We start from the raw sequence: 13,798 nt of genomic DNA, 5'->3' as shown, positions 1-13,798 counted from the left end.
GATTCGTCGGGACTGATGTAGTAGTTGCAGTTGTTGTAGGAGTAGGAAGGACTGTAGGCATTGCCGAAAGAAGAGCCGCGACGCTGCTGTTGGGACGCGGGCGTAGGCGGCGTATTCGCGCTTCTTCCAATGGGATATTCGTAGTTGATACCTTCCAGCTCGGCGCCACTTGAGGCCTCCACTATATTCCACATATCGCGGCCAATATCAGCGGGCACAGAAGCCACAGCGGTGACCGTCTTGTTAATGTTGTTTAGGCAAGGTGTTATAACGCCGCATTTTGGCGTCGATTGCGAGTTCTTGAGTGATTGCTGTTGCTGGCGTAACCAAATGGGAGAATCTGAAAAATATATTAAATGAAACGTTTTTTTTTTTTGTATACAATTTCTAAATCTGTGTTCGTATGGAAAAGTAGCTTATGTCGAAAGGCCGGCTTTAGTATAATGCGGCATTCCCTTTATTTTTTTAACGACAAGGAATTTTTTGATGAGACTTAAAAAGAATATTGACTTGCTAGTATCGGAACTATTTCTTGCACGTTTATTTGCTAAAAGTTGTTAAACGGCTTAGCGCCCGTAAGTCATTCGCAATCGTATGCTGCGAAGGCCGATTTATACTAAAGCCAGCCTTTCGACATAAGCTACTTTTCCATACGAACACAGAAATAATATTCTCTTTCATTCTAGTTACCTACCTATATAAATGCGTGGTTGCAGCGAGTTGCGCAAACTCGCCTCTATGGATTGTAGGCGGTGTTGACTTGCCAGCGAGAAGCGATGCATTGGATCCACTACTGGCTCAACCTCAATGCCCATTATCTTCAAAAGCAAATTTTTTAAAGCCAGTCTGAAATCCTTTAAATGATATGCATACAGCACAGGGTTGCCGGCCGAATTGAGGTGAGAGAGTATAATACAGAAAAGTGTCAGCTTGCCAGGCACCTGACAGTCGGGGCAGAACGCCTTGATACAGTTGATGGTGTACAGCGGAAACCAACAGATCATGAAGAACAACACAATAATGGAGAGATTTTGGGTAGCTTTCACATCGCGCTTGCGTGAAGCGCCTAAGACGCGTAGCATAGTGCCGCCATGTGGCCGACCAGGTGTTATTTGGACTTGTGTGTTGGAAGAACGGCGGCTACTATTACTCGTCGGATTCATTGTGACTATTTGGCGTACCTGTAGAGGTAAATCAATTTATTGTTGTTAAATTCGAAACGCACTCTTTTAATAAAATTTAAAATTTTGTATGAAATATACTTATGAGTTGCGACTTTTGAAGATTTTCGAATTTAAGGTAATTAACTAAATTAACTTTTAATATTTAAAGTAACCACCCACCTGTTTGACGATGACGCGATAGATGTGCGTATAGAAAGCCAACATTAGCAACGCCGGTGTTATTATGGTTGCAAAGTACAGAAACACCAAATAATTGTAATCCATTACTTTGACAAAATGACAGCTCATATCCGCTTGGTTTTCGGGCTTCACATGCCAACCAAACAACGGTAGAAAACCCACAATTGTGCCAGCGACCCAACACATCGAGATGATTACTGCAAAGAAAGTGAAAAACAATTAGTCTATGAGTAATGAGTATAATGAGAAATAAAAAGAAAAAAGTGAAATGCCACAAAAAAAAACCACGAAAGGAATAATGAACCGAACTTTTATTCAAGGAAATTAGTAACGTCATAGCGGAAGCCGCATATTGGGGTATTTATGTACAGCGTATATTTTCATATACGAGGGCCACCTGATAGTTCTGTTTTAATTCAAAGTGTTTTTTATTTTTATTTTTTTAAATTTTAATTATTTTATTTTTACATGAATTCCAATGAGCCCATTCAGAGAATTATCTTACCCATACGAAAAATGTTGTAACTTAAAGTTGTAGGTCCTTCTACTTACTATCACTCTGTAGGAACCAAGTTTGGTGTCTGATCTAATCCAACACCAATAAAACTTGATCTGAAATATTTCTCACACACGCTGGAAAGTGGTTAGCTGGACCACATGGCCTTACTTAAAGACCACGCATCGATTACCAAACCAGTAGATAGTGATGAAGGGCAAGTTCGCTTACAGATTCGGTCTCCTAACGAGGCAAAAGCAGCCGAGAATGGTTGCGCCAGATACACTACCGAGCCAAACTCTCTACCAAAAAGGGTAAACGAAGCTCTCAGGCTATTCGCCGACCAGCTCAGTTAAGAAGGGCCAGAAAAAAGGTTTCACGATGGAACAAAACAAGGGTTATCGTCCGTCCAAGGGTGACTTCCAAGAAAGCAATAAGTGTCATAAGAGGCTACAGGCTAATTTGCATCATGATAAAGGGCCATTGGCCATGTTATGCAGGTTAGGCAGCATACACAGAATCACTATTGACCTATTCGAAGAACTCTGGTGCCATGCAAGTCAAATAAAAGATCTGAGCCAGTCACGTCGGTTAATATATGACTTCTTGAGTTGATTTCCTGTTCGTAGAGAATTTTTTTTAGGCACCCCCTTTCTTTCCAGAAATGTTGCAGCTCAGGCCATCGGTGTGCATCCGTCCTTACTACACCACCAATGGAAATCCAGAAACTTGTCGAATATTGTCGACTCACAAACCGTCGATCCAACAACTGCTGTGGGACAGCACCAAAAACAATGCATCGGTTGATACCCCTGAATTTATATGGGATTCGCCTGTTCGGAACGAAGCATCGCTCTCGAATTACCAGGTTCGAGATCACACGGCGATCAAAACTTCGCGAATTCGCTCCTAAAAGAATAAACTGGGACTGCGGGAAGGTCACTTCAATTCAACGAATACATGTCAATTGAATCTCTGCCCGAGACCTTCTCTTTGCTAAAAATTCCATCGAGCCAGCGGTTGCTTTGTGACACGAGAAGCTCTCACATAGTAACTAGCCTTACCTTTATCTTTCCTTCACTTAAGTCGTTGACTTACTATGTCCGAGAGTCATCTTGAAGAAAGATTCCTTAAGATGCTTTATGTAAAACATATGCGCCCCGAACTAATCGCGTCTAAAGTTAAGTAGAGCCGCAGCACTTAGATGTGGGCTACCACAAGTGTTGAAGAAAAAGCTTCTACTCGCAAGTTTCGGATGTCTTTCGGCCAACCACTTTCCTCTAAGTGGACAACATATTTGATAGCTTCTTGGAAAGCAGACAAGCCCTTGTCGATAAGCTCTTGTTATGTAGAAAAAATAGGTAAGTTCTTCCTTCAATATTTAAATTGTAGTGCGTTCTATTTTATCTACAGCACTTACCCAACGACCCTTGTAGTACATTAGGAATAATAGATGGTGGGCGAACTCTATAGCTATAAGCTAATATCCAGTACATCACGTGATGAATGACAAGCACGCAATGCATACTACATACATAGCGACCCTTAAGAGACTCAAGGGCTACTAAGCAGCTATTACGTAAAGAGCAAATTAAATTACTATGACGCTATCTGTAAACCCAACAAGTGTCACTTTCTTATGCATACCTAATAAATACAAGCGTAAAAGCGTACTTGCTTCAATAAACGTAGAGTGTAGCACAAGACCGAGCCCCTTAAATTATATAGTAGCACATATAAAAGGCATTACTTGTCGGGACGAGCCCACTATTGCCTGTCTATTTAATTCACATAAATTTCTGTCTGTTTTACATATGAATGATTCTATCACTATGTACATATGTATGTATATGTACTCGCATTGTGCCTTCACACTGCCGTTTAATGGCTGCCACAGTAGTATAAATTAAGTAAACATGCGCGTCCGCCACATCAATTGTATGTCCCGAACATCGCCTGTGTGAATCAACAATGCGCCAATTACATACAGGCGGCGTAAAGACGTTCATTCGTATGCTGTAAAAAGATTACTTACGGTTGGGTTAATTGAAAGAACTATTTTTAGTTGACTTGATTCATTCAATGGGCCATAGCAGTCGAACTGGTGCCAGTCACTTCACATCACACAGTAGATATTTTAATAGACGCGTTTAAAAATTAACACTATTGCATTAAATTCGTTTTGTTGCAAGTTCTGCAGGGAGATTAAAAGACTGAAACTAGGAGTTGGAAAAATATCGGCTCCTTTTGTTTCCGGGGAGGAAGATTCTGTAACCAGTTAGCGACAATTTTCGGATCGCCCATGTGTTGGCTTGCCATGTGTCGAATGAATAGCGACGCTCCAGCTCTGAAAGGACTTGGCATTTCCAATTGGCGTCAGTTGGAACAGAAGAGAAACGACTGCCATGCTTTGCTAAACTCGCCCAAAATCGCTTAGGCGGTTACAGTGCCAAATAGGAAAAGAAGACTGTCTGGGTATATATAGATATTGTTGCAAGCCATTGACTCTGTCTTTAAACATTCGGTAGCCTCATGAATAGTCGCAGGTTTAGCTTGGAAGATGCTACAGTGGTGCATGGTAGATGGGATTACTTTTGTACTCCAAGTTGCTCCGACTTTGATCTCCATTTTAGACCGTCAGTGTAGAACTGAATAGAATCTATGGGTGCGGGAAAATCCTCACTCCTGGTCTATTTAGTCACAAAATGCATCTGAAATTCCGTATATTCTCTAAATCGGAAGAGTTCAATTCTCGACTTAAAAAACTCCTTGCTACCAATATTTTCCCAATATCTTCCGCATGATTCCTGTGTTCATATGCTGACCTTTAAATTCTATTAATTCTCAGTTCTGTCACTTGTCACCCACTAGTTATTCGACTATTTGTTTTTGTCATGAACTGAACCGAAGAGTTTGTAATTTGCTAAAGACAAATTAAATGCGTCATGTCTATTTGACGTGGCAAGTGTGTATGCGTGTATGCAGGCAGGGTTCAGCTTTTACTAAATACTATGTATGTATGTATGTATGTATGCTCAGAGGGGAAGGAGAGCGTTTAAGTTTGCTTTGTTTCGAAGCTGGTGACTCGTAACAAAAACAGCGTGACAAATGAATATTTTCGCGCGCGGACTTACGCATACAGGCGTAAAACAGAAACTACGAGTATTTACTTAATTAAAGTAAACAAATGTAGTTTATACCGTGTATTCGTGTGGGAATGGCAATAGTTTGGGGTTCGCATGGCACTTAGGAGCAACAACAGCTGGTGCACTCACTAAACGTAGTAAGTAAATAATTGTTGGATGAAGTTCGCTGTTAATTAGCTAAATGGATGTTGTGATATTTTCCAAAGGTGAGTGAATCCTTATAGCTCAATGGCCACTTGGTAAACACTTTTTTAGTGATTAAATAGTTATTTTTATTTTCTTAATTCGGTTGAATTGCAAATACTGCGAAGGGCAAATATTTGATGAAAAAAACAACATTTAATGGAATTAAATTTTACTACGTATTTTATGTATTTTTTTGTAGAAAAATAAAATATTTTACATAAATTGTTTATTTTGATGAGGCTTGCGATGAGGCTATGGATAGCTCCATAAGTTATCATGTGCCGTGCTATTATTATTGCGGCCATGGACCTCTACGTCCTAAATATTCTTACAGCTATCTTCCTTGCCTTCCATGTCGTCGTCATTCATTGTTATAAACTTTATTCACGCAATATATGATAAGGATAATAATTTATTATTTTGGCTATCATAGAAAAACAGCGTCATTCAGCGGACAAAACGTGCACTCTGCGTAGGCGAGTACTATTGAAACAAAGATTCTTCGACTATATGTTAGCTCAGGTTGTCGCGGTCGTCCATAAGATACACTTAGGCTCAGGGCCCATTGTGATGCCACAGTTCCCAATTCCTCCTAAAACCATCCAATTTTAAAAGATCCCTGGTTTCCACGCATCTATGATCCTCCAACTTGTCGAAGAAAATTAAAAAGTTTTCGCCTTTATAGAGCAGCTCACTGTCACAACAGTTGCAGGATCGTTTGCTTTTCATCTCCATTTTTAAAGCTTCTACAGAAGTCATCGTAGGCCTAGTCGATAGGCATGCTCATATTATGCTCATTTAGGCTGAGTAGTAGCCCAGCGCGTTTAGCGCCACAATTTCTTGGCAGTTTTACAGGTGATTTTGTTATGCCATCTGTGTCGCGAACCCATATCACTTTTGGGCCGGCCCAATGACTCAGCCATCTCGTTGAGAGATGCACGTTTCATGGCAACCATAGATTTTGTCGCCTGCTTCGTGAGGGATTCTATTGCCGCCTGACTGTCAATGAAGATGTAGATATCAACTTGGGGTTTCATATCACACTTTATTAGCTTTGTAGCTTTGCCGATTGCCATCAGTTCCGCCTGAAAAACGCTGTAGCGGTTCGGGAGACGAAAGTTACGGGAGATTTGCACCACCACCAACTATCCCCTCCTGCTTTGAGCAATCTGTTTTTATATGCATGTAATATCCACACCTTATAGCGTGCCACTCTTTCCTTGAGAATAGGCGAGTCGTAAACGCTATAGCGGGAACAGGTTTCGGTAGTGCATAGTCAACTAATCCGGAAAGCTCCGGAAACTCCATTAGTATCTTACAGTGACCGTAAGTGGCCTCTTATTTAGAATGTTCATCCCTGCACTTGCGTAAACGAAGAGCGCCTAAGAACGCCTGTTCGTGAACAACCTGGACTTTATATTCGTCTTAAATTAACAGCTACCAATTTCAATGGTTTTAATGAACGATAGTGATTTCAGCAAGGTGGAGCAATATGTCACACCTCCGACGACTGATTGGATGCAGTTCGCGAACGTTTTGGACAAAAAGTAATATACAAAAGAAGTGACCTTAACTGGCCGCAGGCGTAGTGCCGACTTAACCCCCAATAAACTTTTTTCTTTGGGAATACCTTAAAAGTAAAGTCTTCCACAGCATCTCTTGAGGAATTAAAAGCATGTATTCGCGAGAAAATGCAAACCATTTCACGAAACACCTGTTAAGCCGTCATTGAAAGTTTCCGGTCCAGGTTGCATTGGTTATCAAAATATTTAAGACACACAAATGGATGATATAATTTTTAAAAAAACAAAACCCCTACTTGCGTACTTGCATAATAAATAAAAAACAGTTCTTATCTAATTTACAAAATTTTTTTTATCATCGTTTTAAAATTAAAAGGACTTTTGGTGCACCCTGTATTTGTGTTTCCTATATTTAACAGTTGCCTTTGTAGAACTATTTTCAGTTTAGTGATATTTTGGCAACTTGCCTACCAGAATAAGTTGTTCTTCCTAATTAGCAGGAATGTTACTCATACGCTCCGTAGTTCATCATCTAACAATTCTATTGTATTTAATAACTTCAAAGACGTGGAGTTCTTATTGAAATCAAAGTTGATGTGAGCGATAAAATGAAAGCGAAATTATCAACGCCATTTAATGAATGCTTTAGGCAAATCTTTTCTAAGAGTATCTTCTCTTTGGTAGCTGTATTAGTGAATATTTCATTAGACCTGCCATTCGAAGGCAGACGAGAAGGTGTGTTTCCAATGTAACGGAAGTCAAAGAAAATAGAATAATCGCTGCAGGCGTGCCAGATGCCGAGCTAAATTTTGAACTGTGTCATTTATTATCTCAAGTTATTTTTACCTTTTCAAAGGCCATTTTACAGCAAGTTATTTATTTATTTATAAAAAATCGCTTCAATTCAAATTCTGATCTAATGGTGATTTTTAGCTTTCGCAGGTCAGGGGGCTGATTCTGGTTCTATGAAACAGTGAAGTGAAAATGAAAAATTCAATGTCAGTGAAATTTTATTTTTTTCACTTTATCGTTTCGTTATGTAATTTTAAGCGATTTTTGATCATTAAAGGCTATTCCATCAACATCTAGCAAGTAATTATTTAGTTAATTATTGTGAGTTTAAGACGATGATAATGGACTGTAAACTTTGAGGTGGTATAAAATAAAAAGTTGCTATTACAAATATTTGCTAAAATACGTGTCTTCTTATTTTTCATAATCTCTCAGAGAAGTGCTTGAGACCCCAGCGACTGAATTTTTGTTTTCATTATATTGCACTATGTAATATAGGTTTTATGTGCTAGAAGAAAACCTATAACCTATAAACCATAGATAAAAAAGTGAAATCATTCGAGATTTTTCAGTATTTTTGGAGACTTTTGAAGATATATTGGGGTTTTTCAGATTTATTTAGGACTTTCCGCGCTTTTTTGTTTCTTTTCTTGATTTTGGAGAAAATGTTTGCCACTTTTCGAACATAGCTCTTGAGACTTTGATATTCAGTCAGAAACTCTTCCCGGATTTTTTTCGGAATGATTCAGAATTTTTTGTACGTTTTAAATTTTTTTTCTAGACTAATGAAAGACGAAACATCACAAACAAAAAATAACGAAAACAATAACAAAAATACCGTAAAAATGACAACAAGTCTAGAATGCAAGGCAAAACGAAATCAATACGAAATGCGGTGTTAAATTGAATGGGCTATAAAACTGAATACTCAAGAAAAATCTAAAAATTCTGATAAAATTTTGAAACTTTCCTCAAGATTTGATGAATATATTTTTAGTTTTCTACAAAGGTTAAAATTTAGGTTTATAGGGTTTTGGTTAGAGAATGAACTGTATTTTATTTGTCATATTTGTATTTTAATTGAAAAAAAATAAAACAAAATAAAATTGTTTTAATACACCACGTTTCTATAAATGGACTAAAAAGTAGAAAACAATATTTCGCAGTCCCATATAATTTGTTTTAAAAACTTTTGATTTTCGAATTTTAGCAAAAATCATAATAAACAATTTATGGAATTGAAAAGAAAAGCGTGGGACTGCGAAATATTATTTTTTACTTTTTAGTCCATCTATAGAAACGTGGTATATTAAAAAGTGTTTATTTTATTTTATACTTTTTAGCCTTGTCTGTGTAAGATTTTGCAATAGATCTTAAAACAATTCAACGATATTCTGATATGTATTGTATTTTATCAAATTTACTTTTTATTTATTTTCTGTTTCAACATATATATATATATATATACTTACATATGAGCAGCAATTAGTTTCATTTAAAAAATGGCGTGTTTTGCAGTTCCGCTGCAGCGTAGCGCATATTTTCAGACGCAGTAATAATAATATGGTTATTAAATATTTAACTAGCGTCCGGTGAGGTAAATGTCTAGGCTAGGTTTGCATATTATTAATATGTATATATTCTAATGTCTGAACAAACAAGATTCCGAAATGATAAAAAACTTGATAATAATAATGCAAATTAAATAAAAAAAATAACCCAGAAAAAAATTTAAAAGCACACGTGCGTGAGATTGTGTATATGTAGCTATAACTTGAGACTAATGAGAAACTTCATACACAGTGCTATGTTAAATTACCCAGTGACTTGAAATCAATTTTAAGTCCACTTGTGCAGCCCTCTTACGCGTACACTTCCAAGTAAATGAAGGCACGCCAGACATAAAGCAATTAATAGCGTTTGTAAATACATAGTCGACTTGTTGCGTGAAGAATAAGCGCGATAAAAACTTGTATTACTAAAGGAAAAAGCAAACTATAAAAATTGATTTTTATAGCATGTATAGCTGCAGAGAGTTATAAATTGCGGACAAGTATTTTTGAAATGAATAAAAACTTAGGTCCAATTTCAGATGTGCAATTTAAGTGCCGATTGATGAGTATCCATTTTCAGATTAAATACATATTTAAATACCCAATGCCGGCTTTTTAAATATGGAAAGTTAACCCTGATTTTGAATACGAATTTATATTTGGCCCTTACAGAGATACTTAATTAAATATTACTTTAAAGTTTTTTGATATTCGGAAAGTAAGAACTTACTCAATATCGACTTATGCTTCACAGAAGTAAGAAAAAGGACTTTAAATGAAAACGAGTGTGATTGAAGCTCCCTCATGACATATCTTAACGTTGCTAATAGTTTCTGTTTACTATTCCCATTGCCTCAACCAAGCACTCTGGTTTTAGACTTAAATTGACACACCGAAGCTTGTTACTCTGAAAATCATGTTCGTTAATTTTTTCCCATGTATCTTGTTTGTGTAATACTATTTTACACAAACAAAATATATTAGCAAAATTACCGAACACCGAGTTAACGAGTACCAAGATCGGTGTGAAGACCCATATCGAAATTCTTGTAAACATATCAACTATAAAGTATGGACAAAATGACCTTGTAAATTTACATGGCCTATCGTTTGCAGAGCTGACAGCGAACTCGGGTGGTAGGATTAGGTGAAGAACACTGGATCGGAAATTTAAATTTTTTTTGTATTAAAAAATTAATTTAGCTTACCACATCATTGAACATAAATTCGGTAGCCCAAAATAGGAGCGTGTGAAAGGACACTAAGAATTGTGCTGAAATTAACAAACACAAATGAAAATTAAAAAAAACAAAAACAAAACAATCTTCAATTCTCATATAAAAACTTATGAGTATCGTTAACTTCTTCATGATCCAATAATCGAATCTAAACCAAATTAGTATGCGACAATCGCTGAGGTACAACCATTCCTTTAAAAAAATTATAGAAATCGGTTAAAGTGGTCTAAATTTATGCGATAACATTCATAAACAAAAAACAAATAAAATATACCGATGAATTGATAACCTCCTCCTTTTGGAGTATCTAGTAGATACTATCTACCAACAAGAAAAAGTCAAAATTTCAAAAGTTACTCGTACTCACCAATTGCCGTACGCGTGCGCACATTTCGCGAATATGCCATCGGATATAGTATGGCCCAATAACGATCCACCGATACGGCCACCAAGCAGAAAATGGAAATTGTGCACAACACCACCAACAGTGAAACGGTGAAGAGGCAGGTATACAAATCTCTTGGCAAACCCACCGATGCCAGCACCGCAAATGGCACACCCAGCGAGCCGACCAGAAAGTCTGCCATCGCCAAAGAAACTATATAATAATTTGTACGACGACGAAGTTTGCGTTCGCGTTGAAAAACCACAATTACCATAAAATTGCCGACAACGGCAAAAATCGCAACTAATATCTCGAAAACCATGTACGGCACATTCAAGTCATCGGACATCTCATTGTCGGCCGGTGTGCTCTTTGTCGAAAGCGTGATGGGCAAGGTGAAGAGCGTTGAGTCATTGGCGCGGTACTGGAAATCGGTGAATGAGAAGAAACGAAACTCGGACATGTTGAAAGGACGAATGTAGTAGGTGCCGACTGTAAGAAGAAAGCAGCTCTGAAGAAAATACGTTTTATGGTTAATGAAAACTTAAAAAGCTGCTAATTGGTGATTTGTTGTTTTTTTTTTTGGTTCAATTGGCTTTTATAATATGCTCGATTTTTGTTGATCTCTGGCAACTGCTATTCGTTTTTGACCACTTTAAGCAACTATGCGATTCACTGAAGCGGGCGGAAGCGCTTGGTTTTGCAAATTAGTTTGTACAAGAATTTCAATTGGCACGTTATGGCGGTATGATCAGCACCGCTGAGTACTTATTTACAAAATGTATGTATGTATCTACTATGTTGCTTTGTTAGCTGTAAGGATATTTCACGTAGATTGTTTACACGCGTGCATGCCATTTGGAGTCGCTCACTTTTCTACATTTAAATGCTTCTCCTTTGCTGTTTTTTTTTTGAAATATACAATTTTTGTATGCAGTTTTGTTTATTTTGTGCTCACTATTGAGTTGTTTTCATCTCAACATGTGCCATTTTTCAAGCTTTAACGTGGTGTCATGTTCTTTACAACTTGTAAAATGGGATTGCATTATCTTAGCGTTGCTTTTGCGCTCTTTATTGTTGTTGTTTTTGGTGAATTTTTTTATTGTTGGTTTAACCTTCACAAACAAGTTGTTGAAGTGATGCTTCAGCGCCCTTTTCGCGCATGCACTTTTTTCTTTTCTTGCTGACAGTTTTTCCAATTGCAATCGGTAAAATTTCAACACTCGCAAGGAAAGTGCCAAATTCATAACAAATTTACACGTTTTCTCATTTTTTACTTTTATTGACAATAGCTGATTGCTGGCGCGGTATATGGCGGCCATATTGCACGTGAACTTTTGCGAAAGTTTATGGCTTACAAGCGCGCTGTGACGTGATCTGTAAGTGAAAAAGGAAGGAAATTAACTATGTAGAAAAATGTGATTTGTTATAAATTATCTATGGATTTTCTTATTGGTTTTGTTATCGATTATTTATCGATTTTGTTATCGGTATTGTAATCGATATTGTTATCGATTTTGTTAACGATTTTTTTTATCGATTTTGGTATCAATTATTTATCGATTTTGTTATCGATTATTTATCGATGTTGTTATCGATATTTGTATCGAAAGTAAGCTTTTTCAAGCATTTGCATAGGTAGCCTTGGTTATCAGGCTGCTGGACAATAGTTTCCCTGTACAAGTACATCCCTGCTTCCACAACCTTTCAAAAAAAAAAACTAAAAATAACTAAAAATCGCCATTTTAACTTTAATATGAACTTCATTATCTCACCCAGGTCCGCTTTGGGGTATTTGGTAAATTTTATGAAATATGTTTAGTTAGTTAGATGCTTGGTGAATTTAGTTACAGCAAAGCACAAAGGACACCGCGACCTAGAAGATCTGTATCCCCAACCATGACAGCCCAAGGTACTATTCGTTCTACTAATAAATGCTGACAGTTCAAGTGGTTCAGCCTTAGTTTGTCAATATGTACCTATAATTCTGCTAGGTATTTAGCTGAAGGCAAGTTTTAGCTTCGCAGTATTCTGGCGAGATCCTCTCAAGAGTTACGGACGAGTGTTGTAGAGCTTTGAAGATAGGCCTAGAAGAAGGTAAAATGAAATGGAAAATCCATGTTTTCATCTTAAGATTACCTATTCTGAAGCTATGTATTTTAAGAGACCTATGATACGTAAACACAGAACTTAGGTTAAATTTTGCTACTTTCATAGATTAAAACTAGCGTTCACAAATCGAGTGACGTATATTTTAATGAAAGCGTGTTCACAGCCATTCAGGAGGCTAGAACAAACTATAACCAAACTTTAGTGTCTATGTGTGATATGAAAGCTATTTCTTTTCCAGAGGACGGTAATTCAAAACCTCAATTACTATATTTATAGTATTCAAAAAATAATTTATCGACTTGCAAATAAATTGACAGATGACACATTTCCGGCTCTGACTCTGTGCGAATGAAATTGGTTGGTTGGTTGCAGTGCTTCTTAGAAGCTGGCGTTTTTGATGCACTTATCGTGAGAACTGTGTTGTCTATGTACATTCTACATGTGTATGTAGCCTGGACGAACCATCCACGAAAATCTTCCATTTGTTAGCCCCTTAAAATGCTTTTGATTTTTTTCGTAACTAACATTAAATTTACGGGTTTTTAAGACGGGTTTTTTTCGCGAGCATTACAAAATATAAATTAAGCTTCACTGAAGCCAGAAATAGAAAATATTTGACATCGGTTTTTAAACTAATCGAATGCACTATCATTGTTATTATAAAGCAATAGAAATATGTACATATGTACATACATACTACGTACATATGTATGTATCGAGTTAATGTGCTACGCCAACCCAGCATATCAGTGCGTATGAGTAACATACCTAAACTGACTTGGCTTCGCGTATTTACATATTTCAATTAGCAATTATTCCAGAAGAAAAATACGTGCTAAAAGAGCATAAATAAAATTTCACATTCTAATGTGAATTCTAAGAAAAGGCTAATCTATGTATACACATACATATATAATACGCGTCCAAGACAAATGATCTGTACCGTTCGCCCGATTTTCAAAAGAGAGATGTCAAATTAAAGCGGTTGGTCTGTCGATGTGCA

At 37.0% G+C, this 13,798-nt stretch overlaps 1 protein-coding gene across 1 annotated transcript; it reads right to left on the bottom strand.

Annotated features, from left to right (window-relative positions):
* Positions 1-4: 4 nt before the first annotated feature.
* On the bottom strand, positions 5-11,323 carry AdoR (Adenosine receptor; the record flags this gene model as incomplete). The annotated part of the gene is made up of 4 exons (XM_017624686.1): positions 10,666-11,323; positions 1,344-1,561; positions 695-1,181; positions 5-340 (listed from the first exon to the last, which is right to left on the bottom strand). Coding segments are annotated over exons 1-4 (1,522 nt in total), but the record flags the coding sequence as incomplete, so codon positions are not given.
* Between the last annotated feature and the right edge of the window lie 2,475 nt (positions 11,324-13,798).

This window comes from Rhagoletis zephyria, unplaced genomic scaffold (assembly GCF_001687245.7).
Source record: "Rhagoletis zephyria isolate East Lansing unplaced genomic scaffold, Rhagoletis_zephyria_1.1 Rzeph_scaffold_03737, whole genome shotgun sequence".
NCBI lineage: Eukaryota > Metazoa > Arthropoda > Insecta > Diptera > Tephritidae > Rhagoletis > Rhagoletis zephyria.
The sequence above is the reverse complement of the archived record's forward strand: the minus strand, read 5'-3'. Positions and strand labels throughout refer to the sequence as shown.